The sequence below is a fragment of the Salmo salar genome, chromosome 19 (genome assembly GCF_965601325.2).
Source record: "Salmo salar chromosome 19, fSalSal1, whole genome shotgun sequence".
NCBI lineage: Eukaryota > Metazoa > Chordata > Actinopteri > Salmoniformes > Salmonidae > Salmo > Salmo salar.
In genome coordinates, this window is record NC_138309.1 from 76518751 (window position 1) to 76546500 (window position 27750).

Below are 27750 nucleotides of genomic sequence, written 5' to 3' on the forward strand. Positions count from 1 at the left end.
CCAAGTGTGTCTGCTCAGTTATTTAGCTAGCTGTCCATGTCATAGCTCGTTAGCTAGCTGGCCATGTCATAGGTCGTTAGCTAGCTGGCCATGTCATAGCTCGTTAGCTAGCTGGCCATGTCATAGCTCGTTAGCTAGCTGGCCATGTCATAGCCCGTTAGTTAGCTGGCCATGTCATAGCTCGTTAGTTAGCTGGCCATGTCATAGCTTGTTAGTTAGCTGGCCATGTTATAGCTCGTTAGCTAGCTGGCCATGTCATAGCTCGTTAGCTAGCTGGCCATGTCATAGCTCGTTAGCTAGCTGGCCATGTCATAGCTCGTTAGCTAGCTGGCCATGTCATACCTCGTTAGCTTGCTGTCCATGTCACAGCTCGTTAGTTAGCTGTCCATGTCATAGCTCGTTAGCTAGCTGGCCATGACATAGCTCGTTAGTTAGCTGGCCATGACATAGCTCGTTAGCTAGCTGGTCATGTCATAGCTCGTTAGTTAGCTGTCCATGTCATAGCTCGTTAGCTAGCTGGCCATGTCATAACCCGTTAGCTAGCTGGCCATGTCATAGGTCGTTAGCTAGCTGGCCATGTCATAGGTCGTTAGCTAGCTGGCCATGTCATACCTCGTTAGCTTGCTGTCCATGTCATAGCTCGTTAGCTAGCTGTCCATGTCATAGCTCGTTAGCTAGCTGGCCATGTCATAGCTCGTTAGTTAGCTGTCCATGCTATAGCTCGTTAGCTAGCTGGCCATGTCATAGCTCGTTAGTTAGCTGGCCATGTCATAGCTCATTAGTTAGCTGGCCATGTCATTGCTCGTTAGCTAGCTGTCCATGTCGTAGCTCATTAGCTAGCTGGCCATGTCATAGCTCGTTAGCTAGCTGGCCATGTCATACCCCGTTAGCTAGCTGACCATGTCATACCCCGTTAGCTAGCTGTCCATGTCATAGCTCGTTAACTAGCTGGCCATGTCATACCTCGTTAGCTAGCTGACCATGTCATACCCCGTTAGCTAGCTGGCCATATCATTGCTCGTTAGCTAGCTGTCCATGTCGTAGCTCATTAGCTAGCTGGCCATGTCATAGCTCGTTAGCTAGCTGACCATGTCATACCCCGTTAGCTAGCTGTCCATGTCATAGCTCGTTAGCTAGCTGGCCATGTCATACCTCGTTAGCACCCGGCTGGAACACAGCATGACCATGTAAAATCACTAGCAGAAAGGAGAAAAATAATGTAGCCCCACTCTATAGCTACAGCTGCCTAAACAATAGTTAGCTAATAAATTGGAGATGTAAACTGTGCGAATAAATTATTTTCCTTTTTACATGTTAAATCACTAAACATAGCTCTGCTTATTGGCTGCTCTTCAGTTCATATGACAGTCTTGTGAAAGAAGTCTAAGGTTTGCGTCCCGATTCTCCACCCTTTTCCCAAAGTGTGCACATGGATTAAAGAATGGTGAAAACTCCTTCCACCAATTATTACACCATTCCAATGCTTTTAAATCCATGACTGGAAGTGTGCAAGTGCACAGTTTAGTAGAAGGGTGGAGAATCAGGACACAACCAAGGATGAAGGTACCTACCTGAGGGCCTCCAGCTGGTCCTTCTCCTCGAACACGCCCAGCTTCCTCTGGACGCGGTGCAGCAGGTTGGTCCCCTGGAAGCCACTGCCCCGCCCGTCAAAGCGAACCACCATTGCCCCGAAGCTGCTCACAAGCACGGTAGCCCAGTCTATGTGGAATTGCTCTGACACCATCTGGCCACCGGGGGTGCCATCGCTGGATACGAGAAGGCTTGTTTACTCGTTAATCTATGGGTCTCTCTCTCTCTCTCTCTCTCTCTCTCTCTCTCTCTCTCTCTCTCTCTCTCTCTCTCTCTCTCTCTCTCAAATAAATGCATACAGGTGTGTCCTCATTTACCCAACATAGAGAAAAGGACACATTGTCTTTATAGTAGTGCCACTCATTGTCTTTATAGTAGTGCCACTCCATCCAGAGATGAACCAGGGTGAAAAGATTAGAAACAGGGACTAAAAGTTATAGTCTAGTGTATGTTTCTCCAACCTGCAGGCAAGGGCATGGAGAGAGAGAGAGATGGTGTGATAGTGGAGGATAGGAGGGTTAATTAAAGGGGGGATGGAGACCTCATTTGCAGTGTAATTACCGGTAGTGCGGAGGAGAACGAGTTGCCACTTCTCTGCCTTAGATTAATAGCCCTGATTAAAGCTCAGAGTTGGAGGGTGATTACAGTGGATTTGAAAAGTATTCAGACCCCTTCCCTTTTTCCACATTTTGTTACGCTACAGCCTTATTCTAAAATTGATTAAATAACACACCATACCCCATAATGACAAAGCAAAAACAGGTTTTTAGACATTTTTGCAAATGTGTTAAGAATTCAAAACAGAAATACCTTATTTAAATAAGTATTCAGACCATTTGCTATGAGACTCGAAATTTAGCTCAGGTGCATCCTGTTTCCATTGATCATCCTTGAGATGGTACATTCAATTGATTGTACATGATTTGGAAAAGCACACACCTGTCTATATAAGGTCCCACAGTTGACAGTGCATGTCAGAGCAAAAAACAAGCTATGAGGTTAAAGGAATTGTCCATAGAGCTCCGAGACAGAATTGTGTTGAGGCACAGATCTGGAGAAGGATACCAAAAAATGTATGCAGCATTGAAGGTCCCCAAGAACACAGTGGCCTCCATCATTCTTAAATGGAAGAAGTTTGGAACCACCAAGACTCTTCCAAGGGCTGCCCGCCCAGTCAAACTGGAGAAGGACCTTGGTCAGGGAGGTGACCAAGAACCTGATGCTCACTCTGACAGAGCTCCAGAGTTCCTCTGTGGAAATGGGAGAACCTTCCAGAAGGACAACCATCTCTGCAGCACTCCCGCAATCAGGCCTTTATGGTAGAGTAGCCAGACGGAAGCCACTCCTCAGTAAAAGGCACATGACAGCCCGCTTTCAGTTTGCTAAAAGGCACCTAGAAGACTCTCAGACCACGAGAAACAAGATTGAAATCTTTGGCCTAAATGCTAAGCGTCACACCTGGCACCATCCCCACGGTGAACCATCATGCTGTGGGGATGTTTTTTAGCGGCAGGGACTGGGAGACTAGTCAGGATCAAGGGAAAGAAGAACGGAGCAAAGGACAGAGAGATATTTTATGAAAACCTATTCCAGAGCGTTCAGGACCTCAGACTGGGGGAGGGGGGGTGAACCCTAAGCACACAGCCAAGACAACACAGGAGATGCTTCAGGACAAGTCTCTGAATGTCCTTGACTGGCACAGACAGAGCCCAGACTTGAACCCGATCGAACATCGCTGGAGAGAGCTGAAAATAGCTGTGCAGCGGCGTGCCCTATCCAACCTGACCGAACTTGAGAGGATCTGCAGAGAAGAATGGGAGAAACTCCCCAAATACAGATGTGTCAAGCTTGTAGCTTCATACCCAAGAGGACACGAGGCTGAAATCACTGCCAAAGATGCTTCAACAAAGTATTGAGTAAAGGGATTGAATACTTACCTAAATGTAACATTTGCTTTGTCATTATGGGGTATTGTGTGTAGATTTATGAGGAAAAAATACAATTTAATAATTTTAGAATAAGGCAGTAACATAACAAAATGTGGAAAAGTAAAGGGATCTGAATACTTTCTGAATGCACTGTATCTTTCCTGATGAAGCAGCACTTGGTGTGGAGGAGCTGAAGGCCTCTGTGTGTCAAGAGCTGATGACAAACAGTGGAGATGGATAGCTACATTGTATACAACACCATAGTCACTAGAGCAGTTGTGTGTGTGTGGTTTGGTTTTACTATCGTTGTGGGTAGCAGAAGTCCTCACAAGGATAGTAAAACATGGAAAGGGCTATTTTAGACATAGGGGTTAGGGTTAGGTTTAGAATTAGGGTTTAGAATTAAGGTTAGGTGTTAAGGGTTAGGTTTAGGGTAAAATACATTTTTGGTCCCCACAAAAACAAATGTGTGTGTGTGTGTGTGTGTGTGTGTGTGTGTGTGTGTGTGTGTGTGTGTGTGTGTGTGTGTGTGTGTGTGTGTGTGTGTGTGTGTGTGTGTGAGTATGGTAGGGTCTGTATACTCACACAAGGAGGAGCAGAGGATAGTGCGATGAGTCCACAAAGCTGGCAGGTTTGAGGATCTGCATCGTTAGTGCTACACCACAAGAGAAAGAGCGATCAGTACGCGTGTTGTACACAAGCAATACGGCTTCATTATCCGTTCATCTGAAGAAAACAGACTTTAGCAGATACATTTTCATTATGTAAAATGTGCTGTTCAAATCTAATTCCCTTATTGTTAGAGCGGAACATAACGTACTGTAATCCTCGATGTTGATCTCCTTGTATTCCACGCGGGGCATCTGCATGGAGTCCAAACTCATCCTCAGATTCTCATTGGTCTCCAGGTCAAACACCTCTGCAGTGATAGAAGAGAACAGAGGGAAGTTATCAGAATGCAGAGGCATCTCTCTCTGTCTCCCTCCACCCAATCTCCCTCCCTCTCTCCCACCCACCCTCCCTGTCTCCCTCCCTCTCTCCCACCCTCCCTGTCTCCACTGACACACTGTGATTAAGACAGATCAGCAATGTAGGCTGTAAATATAAATTAAGACTTCATAATGGCTGGTACCGAGATCAGGGGCCCTTGAGTTGAGCCTTGACAAGCCTTATCTTGCATGCTGAGATTGAGATTGGACTAGTAACAAAAGGAATGGGTGTTTTGATCAGGGAGAGTGTTCTCTCCTGACTGTGTGTGTGTGTGTGTGTGTGTGTGTGTGTGTGTGTGTGTGTGTGTGTGTGTGTGTGTGTGTGTGTGTGTGTGTGTGTGTGTGTGTGTGTGTGTGTGTGTGTCTGTGTGTGTGTGTGTGTGTGTGTGGTCTGCTGAGGCTGCAAACAATGACTCAGCAGAAAGCAGACTGGCCTTGTTGTGCTGTCAATGGTAAATCTTAGTATGCTGTCCCCGTTTGATGAGGTCACACAGTTGTGGGTGGTTATTTTGTGAATCAGGGATGGAGGGGAGGGCTTTTATTCTGTAAACACAGAGATAGATACAGTTGTTTTATCTCCATGGTGTTAAAGAGTTATATTTCAGGGGTGATGCTGAATGTTCTACTCATGGAGAGGAGTGGATGTCCTACAGATGTGTGCGCGTTTGTGTGTGCATAGTGTGTGTGTGTGTGTGTGTGTGGTCTGCTGAGGCTGCAAACAGTGACTCAGCAGAAAGCAGACTGGCCTTGTTGTGCTGTCAATGGTAAATCTTAGTATGCTGTCCCCGTTTGATGAGGTCACACAGTTGTGGGTGGTTATTTTGTGAATCAGGGATGGAGGGGAGGGCTTTTATTCTGTAAACACAGAGATAGATACAGTTGTTTTATCTCCATGGTGTTAAAGAGTTATATTTCAGGGGTGATGCTGAATGTTCTACTCATGGAGAGGAGTGGATGTCCTACAGATGTGTGCGCGTTTGTGTGTGCATAGTGTATCTCGAATCATCTGCTTCCTGACATGAATCATCTTCTCCCTGACAGTCACATGGCAAGTCAGCAATCAGAACACAGTATAATGGAGTTAGTGTGTGTGTGTGCGCGTGTGTGTCTGTGTCAAGAGAAAAAGGCATATCGAAGACAGGAAATAAAGATCCTGCATTGTGTGTCTGGGTGGTCCATTTTTCTGTGTGATGTATTCCTCTTATGACCCATGACCTTCAACTCTGGACTTGAAAGCCAGTTCCACTGCCTTTTTTCATTGTTCTAATCAGGGACTGATTTAAACCTGGGACACTAGGTGGGTGTAATTAATTATCAGGTAAAACAGAAAACCAGCAGGCTCCGGGACTTGAAGGGTAAGAGTTGAGTACCTCTAACCTATGTTTTCATGTAACACAATGTTAACTAGAAGACTCACTCTGTCTGTCCTGTGTGCTGTACACTGCTACAAACGGGACATCAGGGCCTGGAGAAAGACCAAAACAGAAACAAAAGTGACCAAATAAGACAACATCAGACATCGTGCCCATTAGTTTGTGGTGGCACTACTTTGGTTCGCCTTGGTCTTGCCTCGGTTTAATAGTATATTCTGTGGCTCCTTGTCATGTACAGACGTAGGATCTTAATTTGAGCCAGTTTGCTACAGCAAGAAAACAATCCTGCAGCAACCGGAAATGTGAATAATTATGTTGATTATTATTAATTTACATTATTGTAGGGGTTGATACATTTTTCAGAAATCTGAAATTTCAAAGTGAAAATTACAAACATCAGAAGTCTTTTTAAACCGCAAATACACTACACATTTTACATTTCCTGCATTGTAGGACAGTTCCCATGCAACAGGGTGATCAAATTAAGATCCCACATCTGTACAACAGTGACTGCATGGATCAAAATGTATCCCCACTGTCCATAGTTCTGGGGAAGCAAGGGGATGGGAAAGGGTTATTTAATTATCAATTTCTAAAAAAGTCTTGCAAAAAGACTTGTAAGAAATTCATAATCGAATCATTTGAACTCAAATGTTTCCCATTAGAATCTGTTATTTAAAATTGCACCTTGTCGATAGAAGACTGAGACACAACATAGTTGAGCCTCAAAGTTCAGACACAAAATCAAAACATCATTGATCAAAGTCTGAACGCCCGACGTTGTCTCTAATATTTCTTGCTAAACTTGTTTTTCTACAAGCACAACAGATCCTTTCCAGACTTTCTTGCTATTGTTGGGGAGGCTATTGTTAGCTTATTCAATTAATTTAACACAGCCAAAATAGTTTCTGGAGTGTTCCGGAGCTAGCTTGCAAACAAACAAGCCCCTGTAGAAATATACTCTCTCTGTCTCCTAAACCACATCACTGCACTTGGAGGGGAAACATAATGAAATGATTGATGCACTTAGCAAATTGAGGACATGCTAGAAAGAAACATTTGTGGCTCTGCAAAGTAGGCAGGCAATCTCTCTCAGCTCTGTAATGATATGGCAATCATGTCAAATAAATAAAAGCGGGCAAGAGGCAGGATGGAAGAACATGGAGCTGACAGATATGGCAGCCCTGCTTCTAGCGCCTACGCAACTTTGCAGTATTTAGTTTTTTGGTGTTTTATTTCTTATATTAGCCCAGAATGTAATGTTCAGTCTCTGGATAATAAAGTAGACTAGCTCAGGGTGAGGATCTCCTTCCAGAGACACATCAGGGATTGTAACATACTCTGTTTCACAGAAACATGGCTCTGTCGGGATATACTGTCCACGTCCATACAGCCAGCTGGGTTCTCAGTACATCGCGCAGACAGGAATAAAGAATTCTCCGGGAAGAAGAAATGCAGGAGTGTGTGTTTCATGACTAACTACTCATGCTGTGATTGTGATAACAGAAACTCAAGTCCTTTTGTTCACCCAACCTAGAAAACCTCAATCAAATGCTGACCGTATTACCTCCCAAGATAATTATTTTCAGTTATATTCACAGTTGTATATATTCCCCTCAAGTCGATACGAGGTCCCTCAAAGAACTACACTGGACTTTATGCAAACTGGAAACCACATGTCCTGAGGCCGCATTTATTGTAGCTGGGGATTTTAAAGTAAATTTGAGGAAAATGCTACCAAAGTTCTACAAACACATTGACTGTAGAACCCGCTCTGGAAAAACACTGGACCACTGCTACTCAACTTTTTGAAATGCCTACAAGGCCCCGCCCTTGGCAAATCTGATCACGACTCCATTTTGCTCCTCCCTTCCTATAGGCAGAAACTCAAACAGGATGTACCCGTGCTAAGGTCTAGTCTGCGCTGGTCTGACCAATCAGAATCCATGCTTCAAGATTGTTTTGATCACGCGGACTGGGATATGTTCCGTGTAGCCTCTGAGAATAACATCAACGAATACGGTGACTGAGTTCATCAGGAAGTGTATAGATGCTTTTCTCATATATATAATTAAAAGCAAGACCAATTACAATAACAAAACAGGCACCAGTAGCACAAATAGAATGCAAAGGGGAAGTTTATTATGGATTTTCGTACAGAGGGAAAGATGGGGGAATTCACCAATCACCTCACAACCCACAAGCTGTTCTCTTTGTCCATTCCATTTTGCAGGGGTAATCCTCCCACTCGGGTCCTCAGCAAATCCGGTCCGTGACACCGGGGGGGTAGGGGGGGGGGGGGGGTCACAGTCCAGGTCACAACGGGCAATCACACAGATTTTGTTCTCGTTTCTCTCACGCTTCATACCCCTCTTCTCTCACCTCCTCTGCCCCTTTGTGCAGGCTGCTTCCTCCTTTATCCCCAAGCACTCCCTGGCTTAACAACCCAAAGCAAAGCCTTTCCTCGTTGGGGCAGGAAATCCATATAAGGCTAGGAGGTGGAGCCAGCTACCTGCAAGATATCTCTCTTCAATTACCACTCCCCTCACCTCTCCCTGCCACACACCCTCCCCCCCAGCTCCGACCGGGATAGAGGGGCGGTCCAGCTCCCTAGAGCATCCCTCCTGGATAGGGCATCCCCATCGGCTGCACCTGATCTGTGGACGACAGAGATAGCAAAAGGGCTGTAAGGACAGGAACCAGCAGGTGACTCGGGCATTACTGTCCTTATTCCGTGACATCCAAACCCGTGGTGCATGGTCCGTTATGAGGGTGAAGTCCAGTGTCACCAGCAAGGGTCCAGAACACAGTGCTCCCTTTAGGTCCTGGATGGCTTTCTGTCACCTCGGTTCACTTCACCTGGGCGGGCAGACAGCTCCTAGTCAGATCTGTCAGGGGGCTGGTGGCTTCTTGGTGAGGGGGCGGGGCCAGGCGCGAATCATCTCCACTTTCTTCACCTGGGGTCTCCTGCAGAGCCACCTTCTGAAGGGAGATCTCCTGCTCCCCCGTGGCTAGCTGCTCCTGTAAGGCGGTGGCCTTTTCTGTCACAGTGCTGAGCTACAGCTCTCTTGCTGCTTGGGGGGCCTACATCTTCAGAGTGGACTCTTCTCTGCTCTTCTCCTCCCTCAGTTCCCTCAGAGCAGCCTCCAGGCTCTGCCATAGCTCTGCAGCTCTCTGCTGATCGAGGGACACCTCCCCTCTCAGAGCATCTACCGCCTCCTCCTGGAGGGCTGCAGCCTGGGCCTCCTGCAAGACGTTCTGTAGGGAGCTGTCATCCTGCTGCTGGACATGCTGCTCCTACAGCTCTTTAAGGGTCTCCTGCTTCTCCTGGAGGACTATGGCCTGCACCTCCTGTAACAGTCCCTCCTGTAGGAAGTTGTCAGCCTCTGTCAGCTTCAGTAGAAACCTACTGGGTTTGGGACGAGAGACTGTTGCGCCTGCCGCTATGCTGGCCTGGGCGGCTGTCTGAGTTCAGCTCGCATGAGAGCGGTCTGCTGACGCTGTTCTTCCAGCAGCTCCCGATGCATAGCCTTCTGGCGCCACCGACACTAGTCACCCCCCCACCCTCCACAGTTGGTTTCAGGTTTTGCGGCCGGAGTCTGCACCTTTGGGGGGGGGGAGGGTACTGTCACGCCCTGACCATAGAGAGCCTTTTATTATCTATGTTGGTTAGGTCGGGGTGGGACTAGGGTGGGTAATCTAGGTTGTCTATTTCTATGTTGGCCTGGTATGGTTCCCAATCAGAGGCATCTGTTTTTCGTTGTCTCTGATTGGGGATCATATTTAGGCAGCCATTTCCCCACTGTGTTTTGTGGGATCTTGTTTTGTTTATGTGTAGTTGCCTGTGAGCACTGCATTTGCTTCACGTTTCGTTTGCTGTTTATTGTTTTGTGCGTTTCACGAATAAAGATGTGGAACACAGATCACGCTGCTCTTTGGTCCGTCTCTCCACACGACAGAACATGTGACACTTAGATTGCGCACAGGTTGACTTTATTGAACTAATATGAGACACATCTGGACGCCATCACTTCACTGATTACCTCCCCTATATCTGTCATTTCCTTAGTTCCCTTCCCCAGGCAGTATTGACTATGTTTCATGTCTATACGCTACTTGTGTTTCTTGTATTGGTCTATGTTCCGTTTATTATTAAACTCACCACCTGCACTTGCTTTCCGACTCCCAGCGTATATGTTACACAAGGACTGTGGGCTCTTCTTCTCCGTGGACGACGCGAGTAAGACATTTAAGCGTGTTAACCCTCGCAGGGCTGCCGGCCCAGACGGCATCCCTAGCCGTGTCCTCAGAGCATGTGCACACCAGCTGGCTGGAATATTTAAGGACATATTCAATCTCTCCCTATCCCTATCTTCTGTCCCCACTTGCTTCAAGATGTCCACCATTGTTTCTGTACCCAAGAAAGCAAAGGTAACTGAACTACACTCACTCACTTCTGTCATCATGAAGTGCTTTGAGAGGCTAGTTAAGGATCACATCACCTCCACCCTACCTGACACCCTAGACCCACTTCAATTTGCTTACCGCCTCAATAGATCCACAGACGATGCAATCGCCATCGCACTGCACACTGCCATATTCCATCTGGACAAGAGGAATACCTATGTAAGAATGCTTTTCATTGACTATAACTCAGCATTCAACACCATGGTATCCTCCAAGCTCATCATTAAGCTTGGGGCCCTGGGTCTGAACCCCGCCCTGTGCAACTGGGTCCTGGACTTCCTGACGGGCTGCCCCCAGGTGGTAAAGGTAGGAAACAACACCTCCACTTCGCTGATCCTCAACACTGGGGCCCCACAAGCGGTTGTGTGCTCAGCCTCCTCTTGTACTCCCTGTTCACCCATGACTGTGTGTCCACGCACGCCTTCAACTCAATTATCAAGTTTGCAGATGACACAACAGTAGTATGCCTGATTACCAGCAATGACGAGAAAGCCTACAGGGAAGAGGTTAGGGCCCTGGGAGAGGGGTGCCAGGAAAATAATTTCTCACTCAACGTCAACAAAACAAAGGAGCTGATTGTGGACTTCAGGAAACAGCACACCCCTATCCACATCGACGGGACCACAGTGGAGAAGGTGGAAAGTTTCAAGTTCCTTGGCGTACACATCACTGACAAACTGAAATGTCACAGGAAGGCCAAAAAGATAATCGAGGACATCAACCACCCGAGCCACGTCCTGTTCACCCCCACTCCGACATTGCTTGATTTGATATTTATATATTTCTTTATTCCATTCTTTTACTTTAAGATTTGTGTGTATTGTTGTTAGTTGTTAGATACTACTGCACTGTCGGAGCTAGGAACACAAGCATTTCGCTACACCCGCAATAACATCTGCTAAATATGTGTGTGACCAATACAATTTGATTTGATTTGAGTTTTATTCTACCTTGTTATGTTTGGTGCTACATTGATATTGATTACTGCATTGCTGGGTTTGGAACTTACAAGAAGGGCATTTCTGTACACTGCACATGACATTAACTTGAAACTTGAATCTTTGGGCTGCTGCTGTTAGACCCTCTTGATATAAGTTTTGAGTAGAGGCCTTGGTTGAAATACACTGCACAAATTATTGTGTTTGTGACCAAATATCATCTGTAACCAACATATGCATTGAATTCGTTGTCTCAGAGTGTCTCTCAGAGGTGAGGGACCAAAGGTTCGTATGACACCGCTGGTCCTGCTCACACTGCCCTACCTTGTGCTTTGACCTCTTTCTCCCCTCTCTCTCCAGATGAAATCTCGTGTCTTGTGACGGCCGGCCGCCCAACAACCTGCCCGCTTGACCCTATCCCCTCCTCTCTTCTCCAGACCATTTCCGGAGACCTTCTCCCTTACCTCACCTCGCTCATCAACTCATCCTTGACCGCTGGCTACGTCCCTTCCGTCTTCAAGAGAGCGAGAGTTGCACCCCTTCTGAAAAAACCTACACTCGATCCCTCCGATGTCAACAACTACAGACCAGTATCCCTTCTTTCTTTTCTCTCCAAAACTCTTGAACGTGCCGTCCTTGGCCAGCTCTCCTGCTATCTCTCTCAGAATGACCTTCTTGATCCAAATCAGTCAGGTTTCAAGACTGGTCATTCAACTGAGACTGCTCTTCTCTGTGTCACGGAGGCTCTCCGCACTGCTAAAGCTAACTCTCTCTCCTCTGCTCTCATCCTTCTAGACCTATCGGCTGCCTTTGATACTGTGAACCATCAGATCCTCCTCTCCACCCTCTCTGAGTTGGGCATCTCCGGCGCGGCCCACGCTTGGATTGCGTCCTACCTGACAGGTCGCTCCTACTAGGTGGCGTGGCGAGAATCTGTCTCCGCACCACGTGCTCTCACCACTGGTGTCCCCCAGGGCTCTGTTCTAGGCCCTCTCCTATTCTCGCTATACACCAAGTCACTTGGCTCTGTCATATCCTCACATGGTCTCTCCTATCATTGCTATGCAGACGACACACAATTAATCTTCTCCTTTCCCCCTTCTGATAACCAGGTGGCGAATCGCATCTCTGCATGTCTGGCAGACATATCAGTGTGGATGACGGATCACCACCTCAAGCTGAACCTCGGCAAGACGGAGCTGCTCTTCCTCCCGGGGAAGGACTGCCCGTTCCATGATCTCGCCATCACGGTTGACAACTCCATTGTGTCCTCCACCCAGAGTGCTAAGAACCTTGGCGTGACCCTGGACAACACCCTGTCGTTCTCCACTAACATCAAGGCGGTGACCCGATCCTGTAGGTTCATGCTCTACAACATTCGCAGAGTACGACCCTGCCTCACACAGGAAGCGGCGCAGGTCCTAATCCAGGCACTTGTCATCTCCCGTCTGGATTACTGCAACTCGCTGTTGGCTGGGCTCCCTGCCTGTGCCATTAAACCCCTACAACTCATCCAGAACGCCGCAGCCCGTCTGGTGTTCAACCTTCCCAAGTTCTCTCACGTCACCCCGCTCCTCCGCTCTCTCCACTGGCTTCCAGTTGAAGCTCGCATCCGCTACAAGACCATGGTGCTTGCCTACGGAGCTGTGAGGGGAACGGCACCTCCGTACCTTCAGGCTCTTATCAGGCCCTACACCCAAACAAGGGCACTGCGTTCATCCACCTCTGGCCTGCTCGCCTCCCTACCTCTGAGGAAGCACAGTTCCCGCTCAGCCCAGTCAAAACTGTTCGCTGCTCTGGCACCCCAATGGTGGAACAAGCTCCCTCACGACGCCAGGACAGCGGAGTCAATCACCACCTTCCGGAGACACCTGAAACCCCACCTCTTTAAGGAATACCTAGGATAGGATAAAGTAATCCTTCTAACCCCCCCCCCCCCCTTAAAAGATTTAGATGCACTATTGTAAAGTGGTTGTTCCAATGGATATCATAAGGTGAATGCACCAATTTGTAAGTCGCTCTGGATAAGAGCGTCTGCTAAATGACTTAAATGTAAATGTAAATGACTGAAAAAATAGATAACTTGGGGAGAGAGACAGACAAACCAATTGATTGACAGACTGACTGATCAATCGTTGGCTCCCACCTTTGCAGCTAAGCAGGAAGAGGCTCATGCTGTGGCTGAAAGAGCCTCTGACGTAGCCACAACCTTCGTAGAAGTCACAGGAGAGACAGCGTCTGTTGAAAGGGCCCACTGTGTCCGCACTGCAAACACAACAAAAGGACACTGAGCCAAGTCTTTCTCCTAGATATTTTTCAGACTAAGAGCAAAGCCCCTCAAAGCATCCAGGACAACTGGTACCTAAATTGTAACTAAGTGAAACAAAAATAACTATTTTGGGTGGGTGGGTGGGTGGGTGGGGGGGTGCAACATAGCTAGGCACAACAGAAGAAGACAGCATAAGAGACAGTTCTTCAGAGCTGTCTCTAAAGTTACCTGTAGAGGTGCCTGCGTTTCGGATCATCCTCTGTGCTCAAGAAGTATCTGCAAGATACATAATAATAAACATTTCAAGTTGGACGTATGTTCAACTAATACATAATATAACAAATGCATGGGTGCACACAACATTACGTCATTGAAGCATTTCCGTAGTCACAAATGTAAAGAGTCTACGAAGTGAGAAAAGTAGGTTAGTGTAAAGAGTGTAGCGGATTCCAGCAGTACAGTTGAACAGAAACTTGTCGGCTTTCTGCAGCAAGAGTACCAACAGTTCCAACAACAGGTCTTGCCATTGGAAGAGATGTAACATAAATGAAATATGAAATGAGGATGTTTAGAAACTTAAGTAGGCCAGGAACAAATTTGACAGGACGGGACGGGGGATGGGGGGAGTCATACGTAAGGCGCTATCCATTCTGAGGGAATCCCAGCATCTCTTTTTTGATGAATTTAGGTTGCTTCTCTCAGAGCGGCTCCCCAAGTATATTTATTGTCATTTATACATTGGTTGGGTCTAATCCCAAATGCTGATTGGGTAAAACCGCATTCCAGCCGGTGTCTATTCCACAAGTTACCACCGGCTAAATCTATGACGTTAAATGCCTATTTACTTTATTGTCATGTGTCCAATGTGTTTTTACTACATGCCCCCCGAGGATAAAAAATACTCTACTCTACTCCGGAGAGAGGGAGAGCGAGGGGGAGAGAGAGAGGTTTGTTGTGGATGGGTGTTTGTGTTATAATCACAGCAAAGAATGTGTATATACTACATGTGTGTGTGTGTATGTGTGTGTGTGTGTGTGTGTGTGTGTGTGTGTGTGTGTGTGTGTGTGTGTGTGTGTGTGTGTGTGTGCGTGTGTGTGTGTGTGTGTGTGTGTGTGTGTGTGTGTGTGTGTGTGTGTGTGTGTGTGTGTGTGTGTGTGTGTGTGTGTGTGTGTGTGTGTGTGTGTGTGTGTGTGTGTGTGTGTGTGTGTGTGGCCCAGCTGCGTCAGGAGCTCACATTAGCTGGATGTCCTCGTTATAGGCCAGCACCTGGGTGACGTCCCAGTCTCCAGACGTGATGGACTGCAGCGTGTCTGTGCTGGTGTTGGGCTTGAGAGGGAGGGAGGAAGAGACAGACACACTGAGTAAAGTAAGCATTAAGAACGCCTTCCTAATATGGAGTTGCACCCCGACCCTTTTTTCCCTCAGAACAGCCTCAATTTGTTGGGACAATGGACTCTACAAGGTGTCGAAAGCGTTCCACAGGGATGCTAGCCCATGTTGACTCCAATGCTCCCCACAGTTGTGTCAAGTTGGCTGGATGTCCTTTGGGTGGTGGACCATTCTTAATACACACGGGAAACTGTTGAGCATAAAAAACACAGCAGCGTTGCAGTTCTTGACACAAACCAGTGCGCCTGGCACCTACTACCATACCCCGTTCAAAGGCAATTACTGTACATTTTTGGTCTTGCCCATTCACCTTCTGGAGTGGTGTTGTCTATGCTATGCTGTACATTGCTGTAGGAAGCAATTGTAGCGTATGAAGCCCTCAGGCAGAACACAGAATAGAGAGTGTAGAACGGGAGGGTACAGTACCTGTGTGATGGACATGGAGATGTGGAAGAACTTGCCCCTGCCTCCCTGTGGGATGGCTCTGGTGAAGAACAACTTCAGACCGTCTTTGGAGAACAGCGGCTCCTCATTCTAACAGTCATATGACAAAGGTTTGGACACACCTACTCATTCAAGGGTTTTTCTTTATTTTTTACAATTTTCTACATTGTAGAATAATAGTGAAGACATACAAACTATGAAATAACACATATGGAATCATGTAGTAACCAAAAAAGTGTTAACCTGTTATGGCTAGGGGGCAGTATTTTCACGGCTGGATAAAAAATGTACCCGATTTAATCTGGTTACTACTCCTGCCCAGTAACTAGAATATGCATATAATTATTGGCTTTGGATAGAAAACACCCTAAAGTTTCTAAAACTGTTTGAATGGTGTCTGTGAGTATAACAGAACTCATATGGCAGGCAAAAACCTGAGAAGATTTCATGCAGGAAGTGGCCTGTCTGACAAGGTGTCGTTCTTCTTGTCTCTGTTTATTGAAGAGTGAGGATCTTAGCTGTCCCGTGACACTTCCTACGGCTGCCATAGGCTCTCAGAAGGCGGCAAAACGCTGAATCGTGGCTTTGCAGGCTCTGGCTGAAACAAAGTAGCGCGTTTGGGTAGTGGCTGGTTACAGTACTGTGAGACTCAGGCTCGTGCCCGCGTCGACCGAAAGCTTTGTTTTCTTTCCTCTGTTTAGCTAAATGGACATTCCCGGTCGGAATATTATCGCTTTTTTACGAGAAAAATGGCATAAAAATGGATTTTAAACAGCGGTTGACATGCTTCGAAGTACGGTAATGGAATATTTAGATTTTTTTTGTCACGAATTGCGCCATGCGCGCGACACTTCTTTACCATTCGGATAGTGTCTGGGACGCACTAACAAAACGCCGCTATTTGGATATAACAATGGATTATTTTGGACCAAACCAACATTTGTTATTGAAGTAGCAGTCCTGGGAGTGCATTCTGACGAAGACAACAAAAGGTAATCAAACTTTTATAATAGTAAATCTGATATTGGTGAGTGCTAAACTTGGGTGCCGGGTGTCTAAATAGCTAGCCCGTGATGCCTGGGCTATGTACTTAGAATATTGCAAAATGTGCTTTCACCAAAAAGCTATTTTAAAATCGGACATATCGAGTGCATAGAGGAGTTCTGTATCTATAATTCTTAAAATAATTGTTATGCTTTTTGTGAACGTTTATCGTGAGTAATTTAGTAAATTGTTAGCAAATTCCCCGGAAGTTTGCGGGGGGTATGCTAGTTCTGAACGTCACATGCTAATGTAAAAAGCTGGTTTTTGATATAAATATGAACTTGATTGAACAAAACATGCATGTATTGTATAACATAATGTCCTAGGGTTGTCATCTGATGAAGATCATCAAAGGTTAGTGCTGCATTTAGCTGTCTTCTGGGTTTTTGTGACATTATATGCTAGCTTGAAAAATGGGTGTCTGATTATTTCTGGCTTGGTACTCTGCTGACATAATCTAATGTTTTGCTTTCGCTGTAAAGCCTTTTTGAAATTGGACAGTGTGGTTAGATAAAGGAGAGTCTTGTCTTTAAAATGCTGTGAAATAGTCATATGTTTGAAAAATTGAAGTTTTTGTATTTTTGAGGAATTTGTAATTCGCGCCACGCCTATCATTGGATATTGGAGCAGGTGTTCCGCTAGCGGAACGTCTAGATGTAAGAGGTTAAACAAATCAAAATATATTTTATATTCTTCAAAGTAGCCACCCTTTGCCTTGGCTGCAATCTGAGGTGCAGTTAACTCTAATGAACTTATCCTCTGCAGCAGAGATAACTCTGGGTCTTCCTTTCCTGTGGCGGTCCTCATGAGAGCCAGTTTCATCATAGCGTTTGATAGTTTTTGCGACTGCACTTGAAGAAACTTTCAAAGTTCTTGACATTTTCTGGATTGACTGACCTTCATGTCTTAAAGGAATGATGGACTGTCGTTTCTCTTTATTTATTTAAGCTGTTCTTGCTGTAATATGGACTTGGTCTTTTACCAAAAAGGGCTATCTTCTGTATACCGCCCCTACCTTGTCACAACACAACTGATTGGCACAAATGCATTAAGAAGGAAAGAAATTCCACAAATTAACTTTTATTAAGGCACACCTGTTAATTGAAATGCATTCCAGGTGACTACCTCATGAAGCTAGTTGAGAGAATGCCAAGAGTGTGCAAAGCTGTCATCAAGGCAAAGGGTGGCTACTTTGAAGAATCTCAAATATAAAATATATTTTTATTTGTTTAACACTTTCTTGGTTACTACATGATTCCACATGTGTTATTTCATAGTTTTGATGTCTTCACTATTATTCTACAATGTAGAAAATAATACAAATAAAGAAAACCCTGGAATGAGTAGGTGTGTCCAAACTTTTAACTGGTACTGTATATAAAGACATAAACATATACAGTATATAAACATATTTATAAGCTGGGTGGTTTGAGCTCTGAATGCTGATTGGCTGACAACCGTGGTATATCAGACCGTATACCATGGGTATGAGAAAACATTTATTTTTACTGCTCTAAGTACATTGGTAACCTGTTTATAATAGCAATAAGGCACCTCGGGATTTGTGGTATATGGCCAATATACCATGGCTAAGGGCTGTATCCAGGCACTTCGCTTTGCATGGTGCCTATATACCATATACCACACCCCCTTGTGCCTTATTGCTTAATTATAACATATCTAGAAATTATGGATTGGCATTCCACTCTGTAGTACTATTAAAAAGACAGATTAACAGCCCTAAAAATAAATGATTTGTACTTGAATCATGTTCATGTTTGTTTCTTACCTGTCTGTGTAGCCAACTTTCACTTTCATCCTCATGTTTCTAAAAAATTTGAAAGAAAAGTCAATCATAAGAAAAGCTAACGAAGTGGGCTGAAAAACAGCTGTGTTTGTAGCTAAAGAGGATGCACACACACACACACACACACACACACACACACACACACACACACACACACACACACACACACACACACACACACACACACACACACACACACACACGCACGCACGCACGCACCTTGGTGCAGACACCGGTGGTGGCCTGACACAACGTCAGCATGGATATGTTCTGGGCTCTGTTTAACCAGTTCACTGCCAGTTTGGTGGTAGTCGCCCATTTCACCATGGTGACATAGTACTCTCTGTAACACAAACAGAAACAAGAGTGTTTATTCATGTATATTCAACATCTAGGATAAAGGACTAGGAACGTTCTACTGACATATTGCATGTTTTCACCCCTTTAAAATCCACAAGGGTATATAACCATATTATATATAGTAGGCCTATGTGCTATTAGCATTTGAGTAGTATTGTATATGGAGGTTAGATTAGTAAGGGTAGTGGGGTTGTGATTGGAGGTTAGATTAGTAAGGGTAGTGGGGTTGTGATTGGAGGTTAGATTAGTAAGGTTAGTGTGGTTGTATTTTGAGGTTAGATTAGTAAGGGTAGTGGGGTTGTGATTGGAGGTTAGATTAGTAAGGGTAGTGGGGTTGTGATTGGAGGTTAGATTAGTAAGGGTAGTGTGGTTGTGATTGGAGGTTAGATTAGTAAGGTTAGTGTGGTTGTATTTTGAGGTTAGATTAGTAAGGGTAGTGTGGTTGTATTTGGAGGTTAGATTAGTAAGGTTAGTGTGGTTGTGTACGGAGGTTAGATTAGTAAGGGTAGTGTAGTTGTATTTGGAGGTTAGATTAGTAAGGGTAGTGTGGTTGTATTTGGAGGTTAGATTAGTAAGGGTAGTGTGGTTGTATTTGGAGGTTAGATTAGTAAGGGTAGTGTGGTTGTGTACGGAGGTTAGATTAGTAAGGGTAGTGTGGTTGCATTTGGAGGTTAGATTAGTAAGGGTAGTGTGGTTGTATTTGGAGGTTAGATTAGTAAGGGTAGTGTGGTTGTGTACGGAGGTTAGATTAGTAAGGGTAGTGTGGTTGTATTTGGAGGTTAGATTAGTAAGGGTAGTGTGGATGTGATTGGAGGTTAGATTAGTAAGGGTAGTGTGGTTGTATTTGGAGGTTAGATTTGTAAGGGTAGTGTGGTTGTATTTGGAGGTTAGATTAGTAAGGTTAGTGTGGTTGTGTACGGAGGTTAGATTAGTAAGGGTAGTGTGGTTGTGATTGGAGGTTAGATTAGTAAGGGTAGTGTGGTTGTGTACGGAGGTTAGACTACTAAGGGTAGTATGGTTGTGTACGGAGGTTAGATTAGTAAGGGTAGTGTGGTTGTATTTGGAGGTTAGATTAGTAAGGGTAGTGTGGTTGTGTACGGAGGTTAGATTAGTAAGGGTAGTGTGGTTGTATTTGGAGGTTAGATTAGTAAGGTTAGTGTGGTTGTACTTGGAGGTTAGATTAGTAAGGGTAGTGTGGTTGTGTACGGAGGTTAGATTAGTAAGGGTAGTGTGGTTGTATTTGGAGGTTAGATTAGTAAGTGTAGTGTGGTTGTATTTGGAGGTTAGATTAGTAAGGGTAGTGTGGTTGTGTACGGAGGTTAGATTAGTAAGGGTAGTGTGGTTGTGTGGGGTGGTTAGATTAGTAAGGGTAGTGTGGTTGTATTTGGAGGTTAGATTAGTAAGGGTAGTGTGGTTGTATTTGGAGGTTAGATTAGTAAGGTTAGTGTGGTTGTATTTGGAGGTTAGATTAGTAAGGGTAGTGTGGTTGTATTTGGAGGTTAGATTAGTAAGGTTAGTGTGGTTGTATTTGGAGGTTAGATTAGTAAGGTTAGTGTGGTTGTACTTGGTGGTTAGATTAGTAAGGGTAGTGTGGTTGTGTACGGAGGTTAGATTAGTAAGGGTAGTGTGGTTGTGATTGGAGGTTAGATTAGTAAGGGTAGTGTGGTTGTATACGGAGGTTAGATTACTAAGGGTAGTATGGTTGTGTACGGAGGTTAGATTAGTAAGGTTAGTGTGGTTGTATTTGGAGGTTAGATTAGTAAGGGTAGTGTGGTTGTGTGGGGTGGTGTACCCCATCCTCGGGTCTTCAGGTCTCCTCATCTCGATGGTGTGCAGGGGCCCGTTCAGGTTGACCACATACAAAGAGATGACTGGATTTTCCTCCCCAGCCTGCACGGAGGACAGACAGCAGAGAGACACTATGATTGCAAATGCTATTAATAAAACAACTGTTCTTAATGGACATTTTAAGTGCACCTGCCTAATGAAGGATATGCCTGTAGACAGAACTAACTCCATGTTGGAATATTTTCCCATTTCCCAAGATTGGTTGTACTTTTTTACCTTTATGTGTGTTTCATGACCTTTGAGCGGTGGTACAATTTACTGTGGTGTAGCTTCGTAGTAGAAAACGTTTTGTTGGTAATAGGTTAATAATTATACTGTTCTAACCTTAGGGTAGTGATACTCCCTCCCGGTAGGATAAGTAGTTCCTGTGAACATAGGGATCTCCATCCTGGGCACCATAGTGTCGTTGATGGTGGCATATGCCAGCCGGGCACCATCCGGAGACCACCAGTGGGCAATATGGGTCTGGAAGATCTCCTCTGGAAAAGGACAGGAGAGAAATATCCTTTAGTTTTCAGTAATAATAACGATGGTGAAACTCTAACAGAAAGCCATTATGTGTTTGAATAGAACTACATTACAATACCCAGTGCCGACGCGAGTCAGATACATCAGTCATGTTACATACTGACACAGACATCAATTGCGATGCATAGTCAGTTTGGATCAATGCTGTCGTAAAATTCATAAAAATGCTGAAGCATGTTCTGGTCATAAATCAAAACACTGCTTTTAATCTCACAAGAGAGAAACATCGACCAACCACTGGAGAGAAACATCGACCAACCACTCAAGAGAACCATACTAGAGAAGGCAACAGAAAAAGTAATTTCCCAGTCAGGTGCAACATTGTAGGGTGGTGTAAGCAGGGACATTTCGAGTGTGTGTGTGTGTGTGTGATGTTGAGGTACACAGAAAGTGTCCTGTTGGAGCTTGGCTTACTTCATCAAAAACCTGTGACCTCTTGTGCGTCACTACAGAGCCTGTGCATGTGTTTGAAATTATGCAGGGTGATATGGATAACATGAAACACAGTCACATCCCTGAGGGGGCTCTATTGATAGGTAGTGCCAGGTGAAGATACACACACAGGCACGTCCACGTGCACACATGCATAAAAACACTGTGTGTGTGTGTGTGTTTGAACCTGCCTTTGTTTCCATGTTCTATCTCCACAACTATGATTACCCAGGTGAGCAGTCTCTCACTCGTCTATTCCCCCTGGTTCACACACTCACTGGGCCTAAATGACTCACTGCCTAACACGCACATTACTTATGCATGAGTGGCCTGTTACTGAGGCAGGTGGGCAATAGAAGCTACTGAATGTAATGTGACAGAATCAGGTGGGCCAAACTAATGAAAAGGAGAGTCGTATTTCTGTTCCAGGACAGAGCCCCACCTGTTTTGAGCCCCACCTGTTAAGCTAAAAATATATATATATATATATATATATATATATATATATATATATATATATATTATATATATATATATTAAAAATGTGTGTCTTGCATGTTATTTTGGCATTAATACCTGTCACATATCAGTTTGCAAACAATATAAAAATAAATGAATCATTGAGTTAATAAAGCCGCATACAAACATTGTCTTTTTTTTGCTTTCTTGACTAAGTCAGCTCCAAAATGTAGGTGTTTCAGCCTAGCTCAGTGCTTTCTGTGGTGGTGGGGCAGCCAGTGGAAAAAAGGAGCGGAGGGGTTGGTCATCTTCCCTAGTTGCGCAATGATTGGCTCAGTGTTCTGTGACTCATGGGGACACTACGTCACTGCAAAATCTACGGGTATGGCTCAAACATTCTAGCCCCTTGGTTGATGTGTCATAGACTTACATTAGAAATGCCCATCCAAGAAGGCTCAAGGTCAATGGCCACAGATAAAATGACACTAAATCATGTTATATCTACCGTAGCTTTGATTGGACTGATCATGTCAACATCAAACTTTCAAAATCTTAGCTAGCAAGCTAGACAAGCAGTCATCAAGTTGGCAATTTACTGGCAAATCCTTTTCAATCCTTGTCATAAGAAGAGAAATTATAGATAAAACGTATCGATGCTCATCGGCCATTGGACATAAGAATGATGGATGCCACTGTGTTCTTGGAAATCTTCAACGCTACAGAATTCTTTTGGTACCCTTCCCCAGATCTGTGCCTTGACACAATCCTGTCACCTCCCTGACCAAGGCCCTTCTTCCCCGATTGCTCAGTTTGGCCAGTCGGCCAGTTCTAGGAAGAGTCTTGGTGGTTCCAAACTTCTTCCATTTAAGAATGATGGAGGCCACTGTGCTCTTGGGGATCTTCAATGCTACAGAATTTTTTTGGTACCCTTCCCCAGATCTGTGCCTCGATAAAACCCTGTCTCGGAGCTCTACGAACTATTCCTTTGACTTCATGGCTTGGTTTTTGCTCTGACATGCCCTGTCAACTGTGTGACCTTGTATAGACAGGAGTGAGCCTTTCCAAATCAAGTTCAATCGATTGAATTTACCACAGGTGGACTCCAATCAAGTTGTAGCAACATCTGAAGGATGGTAAATGGAAACAGGATGCACCTGAGCTCAATTTTGAGTCTCATAGCAAAGGGTCTGAATACTTATGTAAATAAGGTATTTCTGTTTTTTATTTTTATAAATGTGCCAAAAAAATTCTACAAACCTGTTTTCGCTTTGTCATTATGGGGTATTGTGTGTAGATTGATGAGGGAAAAAATGTATACTACCGGTCAAAAGTTTTAGAACACTTACTCATTCAAGAGTTTTTCTTTATTTGTACTATTTTCTACATCGTAGAATAATAGTGAATACATCAAAACTATGAAATAACACATATGGAATCATGTAGGAACCAAAAAAGGGTTAAACCAATCAAAATGTATTTTATATTTGAGATTCTTCAAATAGCCACCCTTTGCCTTTATGACAGCTTTACACACTCTCAGTCATTTGATTAGATGTTCAGGAGTCTAATGGCTTGGGGGTAGAAGCTGTTTAGAAGCCTCTTGGACCTAGACTTGGTGCTACGGTACCGCTTGCCATGCTGTAGCAGAGAGAACAGTCTATGACTAGGGTGACTGGAGTCTTTGACAATTTTTAAGGCCTTCTCTGACACTGCCTGGTATAGAGGTCCTGGACGGCAGGAAACTTGGCCGTACGCACTACCCTCTGTAGTGCCTTGCGGTCGGAGGCCGAGCAGTTGCCATACCAGGCAGCTCTCAATGGTGCAGCTGTAGAACCTTTTGAGGATCTGAGGACCCATGCCAAATCTTTTCAGTCTCCTGAGGGGGAATAGGTTTTGTCGTGCCCTCTTCACAACTGTCTTGGTGTGCTTGGACCATGTAGGTTTGTTGGTGATGTGGACACCAAGGATCTTGAAGCTCTCAACCTGCTCCACTACAGCCGCGTTGATGAGAATGGGGGCGTGCTCGATTTAGCCTACTGTCTGACTTGGTGGTGCAAATGTAGACTATAGCCTGTTTTAGAGAAATGTAATCATCGAATATTGTAAGAGCTTTCATTGTCTGCTTATATGCCCCCTTTATTTATCCTATGGTTCTGACTTGGTGTACAGGGAGAATACTGTAAGAATGACACGTTCTTAATTCTGTCGCTGTACATTTCAAAAGTGCATCCTAGCTCGCTCATTAATGTCTTAATCAAAATTACGGATTGCCTCTTATCCACTCGTCGCCCCCTTATGCCATAGTTTGTACATCTCAATTGTCAGTAGAAACCACATTTGTTTAACCTGTTAGGGCTAGGGGGCAGTATTTACACCGCCGGATAAAAAACATACCCGATTTAATCTGGTTACCACTCCTACCCAGTAACTAGAATATGCATATACTTATTACATATGGATAGAAAACACCCTAAAGTTTCTAAAACTGTTTGAATGGTGTCTGAGTATAACAGAACTCATTTGGCAGGCAAAAAACTGAGAAGGTTTCATGCAGGAAGTGGCCTGTCTGACAAGGTGTCGTTCTTCTTGTCTCTGTTTATTGAAGAGTGAGGATCTTAGCTGTCCCGTGACACTTCCTACGGCTGCCATAGGGTCTCAGAAGGCGGTAAAAAGCTGAATCGTGGCTTTGCAGGCTCTGGCTGAAAAAAAGTAACGCGTTTGGGTAGTGGCTGGTTACAGTACTGTGAGACTCAGGCTCGTGCCCGCGTCGACCGAAAGCTTTGTTTACTTTCCTCTGTTTAGCTAAATGGACATTCCCGGTCGGAATATTATCGCTTTTTTACGAGAAAAATGGCATAAAAATGGATTTTAAACAGCGGTTGACATGCTTCGAAGTACGGTAATGGAATATTTAGATTTTTTTTGTCACGAATTGCGCCATGCGCGCGACCCTGATTTACCATTTCAGATAGTGTCTGGGACGCACGAACAAAACGCCGCTATTCGGATATAACGATGGATTATTTTGGACCAACCAACATTTGTTATTGAAGTAGCAGTCCTGGGAGTGCATTCTGACGAGGACAACAAAAGGTAATCAAACTTTTATAATAGTAAACCTGATATTGGTGAGTGCTAAACTTGCCGGGTGTCTAAATAGCTAGCCCGTGATGCCTGGGCTATGTACTTAGAATATTGCAAAATGTGCTTTCACCAAAAAAGCTATTTTAAAATCGGACATATCGAGTGCATAGAGGAGTTCTGTATCTATAATTCTTAAAATAATTGTTATGCTTTTTGTGAACGTTTATCGTGAGTAATTTAGAAAATTGTTAGTGAATTCGCCGGAAGTTTGCGGGGGGGTATGCTAGTTCTGAACGTCACATGCTAATGTAAAAAGCTGTTTTTTGATATAAATATGAACTTGATTGAACAAAACATGCATGTATTGTATAACATAATGTCCTAGGGTTGTCATCTGATGAAGATCATCAAAGGTTAGTGCTGCATTTAGCTGTCTTCTGGGTTTTTGTGACATTATATGCTAGCTTGAAAAATGGGTGTCTGATTATTTTTGGCTTGGTACTCTGCTGACATAATCTAATGTTTTGCTTTCGTTGTAAAGCCTTTTTGAAATCGGACAGTGTGGTTAGATTAACGAGAGTCTTGTCTTTAAATAGCTGTAAAATTGAAGTAATAGCATTTCAAACGTTTTGAAAATCGCGCCACAGGATTCAACTGGCTGTTACGTAGGTGGGACGAATTCGTCCCGCCTAGCCCAGAGAGGTTAAGCAAGTCAGCCATATCTGCTATGTTTCTTTAAAAGGCAGTAAATGAGGATGAATGAACTGTTTCGCTGCCAGACAAGGCTCTGCTGATATCCAGGTGTAGCAGTGATAAGATGATGGGACTGCTGTTGGGACTCTGCTGTTGGGACAGCTTTATGTAGGCTCTAACAGTTTGTGAGCACTGTTTGTCACCGTTATCGTGCAATTAATGTATTGTTAATGTTGTGTTGTGTAGTGGCTTTGCTGGCATGCATCTAAAACATTTGAACTTTTTTGCCCCAACAAGATTTACATGCTAAAATCGCCACTGGAGAAATGTGAATTGAACTAAGAACACATGGTGCAGAATGAGTCCAGTCCTGCAATAATACATGTTAGAAGTGAGTCCACTGGTGGATGAGAGCAGAAGCACGACAGAGATTCAACTGAACTGCCTGCTTACAGAGAGCTTAGAAAGGATATTATATATATACTAAACACACACACAGTTGTTTACTTCTATTTTTTTCAGAAAAGAAGCTTACACATTCAGCTGGAACGCCGATAAACAACACCGCTGATAAACCACACTGCCGTAAACACAAACAAACACAAACAAATCAACAAACATAAGCTTCTCAGTGTGCGAAATGTGCAATCCCAGCCAAGACTCCATGGGGTATGCAGACACAGCTCGTATCAACAGTGTGTGTGACTATTATCGTGCCGTGCCAGACTTCACTGGCTCTGTCCCTGGGCCACATCATATTTCAGGATGTTGTCTGCTCCAGCACGTCAGTTAGTCTGACAGACACGCCACAGATAACAAACACTCTATAATCACCTTGGGTGTTTTGTCTTTCTGACTCCTCTTACACAAGACTGTCAGTGTCTCACACACTATCAGTGTCCCACACACACACACTGCCAGTGTCCCACACACACACTGTCAGGCATACAGTTGAAGTCGGAAGTTTACATACACTTAGGTTGGTGTCATTAAAACTCGTTTTTCAACCACTCCACAAATTTCTTGTTAACCAACTACAGTTTTGGCAAGTCGGTTAGGACATCTACTTTGTGCATGACACAAGTCATTTTTCCAACAATTGTTTACAGACAGATTATTTCACTTATAATTCACTGTATCACAATTCCAGTGGGTCAGAAGTTAACATAAACTAAGTTGACTGTGCCTTTAAACAGCTTGGAAAATTCCAGAAAATTATGACATGGCTTTAAAAGCTTCTGATAGGCCAATTGACATCATTTGAGTCAATTGGAGGTGTACTTCAAACTCAGTGCCTCTTTGCTTGACATCATGGGAAAATCAAAAGAAATCAGCCAAGACCTCAGAAAAAAATTGTAGACCTCCACAAGTCTGGTTCATCCTTGGGAGCAATTTCCAAACGCCTGAAGGTACCACGTTCATCTGTACAAACAATAGTACGCAAGTATAAACACCAAGGGACTACGCCGCTGTCATACCGCTCAGGAAGGAGACGCGTTCTGTCTCCTAGAGATGAACATACTTTGGTGCGAAAAGTGCAAATCAATCCCAGAACAACAGCAAAGGACCTTGTGAAGATGCTGGAGGAAACAGGTACAAAAGTATCTATATCCACAGTAAAATGAGTCCTATATTGACATAACCTGAAAGGCCGCTCAGCAAGGAAGAAGCCACTGCTCCAAAACCGCCATAAAAAACAAGACTGCGGTTGCAACTGCACATGGGGACAAAGATCGTACTTTTTGGAGAAATGTCCTCTGGTCTGATGAAATAAAAATATAATTGTTTGGCCATAATGACCATCTTTATGTTTGGAGGAAAAAGGGGAATGCTTGCAAGGCGAAGAACACCATCCCAACCGTGAAGCACGGGGATGGCCGCATCATGTTATGGGGGTGCTTCGCTGCAGGAGGGACTGGTGCACTTCCAAAAATAAATGGCATTATGAGGCAGGAAAATGATGTGGATATATTGAAGCTTGGTCGCAAATGAGTCTTCCAAATGGACAATGACCCCAAGAATACTTCCAAAGTTTTGGCAAAATGGCTTAAGGACAGCAAAGTCAATGTATTGGAGTGGCCATCACAAAGCCCTGACCTCAATCCTAT

At 44.4% G+C, this 27750-nt stretch overlaps 1 protein-coding gene across 3 annotated transcripts in view; it reads right to left on the reverse strand.

Moving 5' to 3' along the window:
• Window positions 1-27750, reverse strand: part of LOC106579565 (A-type potassium channel modulatory protein DPP6) — a 142215-nt gene that overhangs the window by 9784 nt on the left and 104681 nt on the right. For all 3 annotated transcript variants that reach the window (XM_014159599.3, XM_014159601.3, XM_045702706.2), the window contains 12 exons: window positions 20771-20925; window positions 20391-20488; window positions 18458-18581; window positions 18221-18259; window positions 15370-15477; window positions 14789-14880; window positions 13783-13830; window positions 13432-13550; window positions 5925-5972; window positions 4339-4437; window positions 4104-4173; window positions 1572-1766 (listed from right to left, as the gene is read on the reverse strand). In XM_014159599.3, the coding sequence (XP_014015074.1) occupies window positions 1572-1766; window positions 4104-4173; window positions 4339-4437; window positions 5925-5972; window positions 13432-13550; window positions 13783-13830; window positions 14789-14880; window positions 15370-15477; window positions 18221-18259; window positions 18458-18581; window positions 20391-20488; window positions 20771-20925 (1195 nt within the window). The remainder of the gene's footprint in view (window positions 1-1571; window positions 1767-4103; window positions 4174-4338; window positions 4438-5924; window positions 5973-13431; window positions 13551-13782; window positions 13831-14788; window positions 14881-15369; window positions 15478-18220; window positions 18260-18457; window positions 18582-20390; window positions 20489-20770; window positions 20926-27750) is intronic.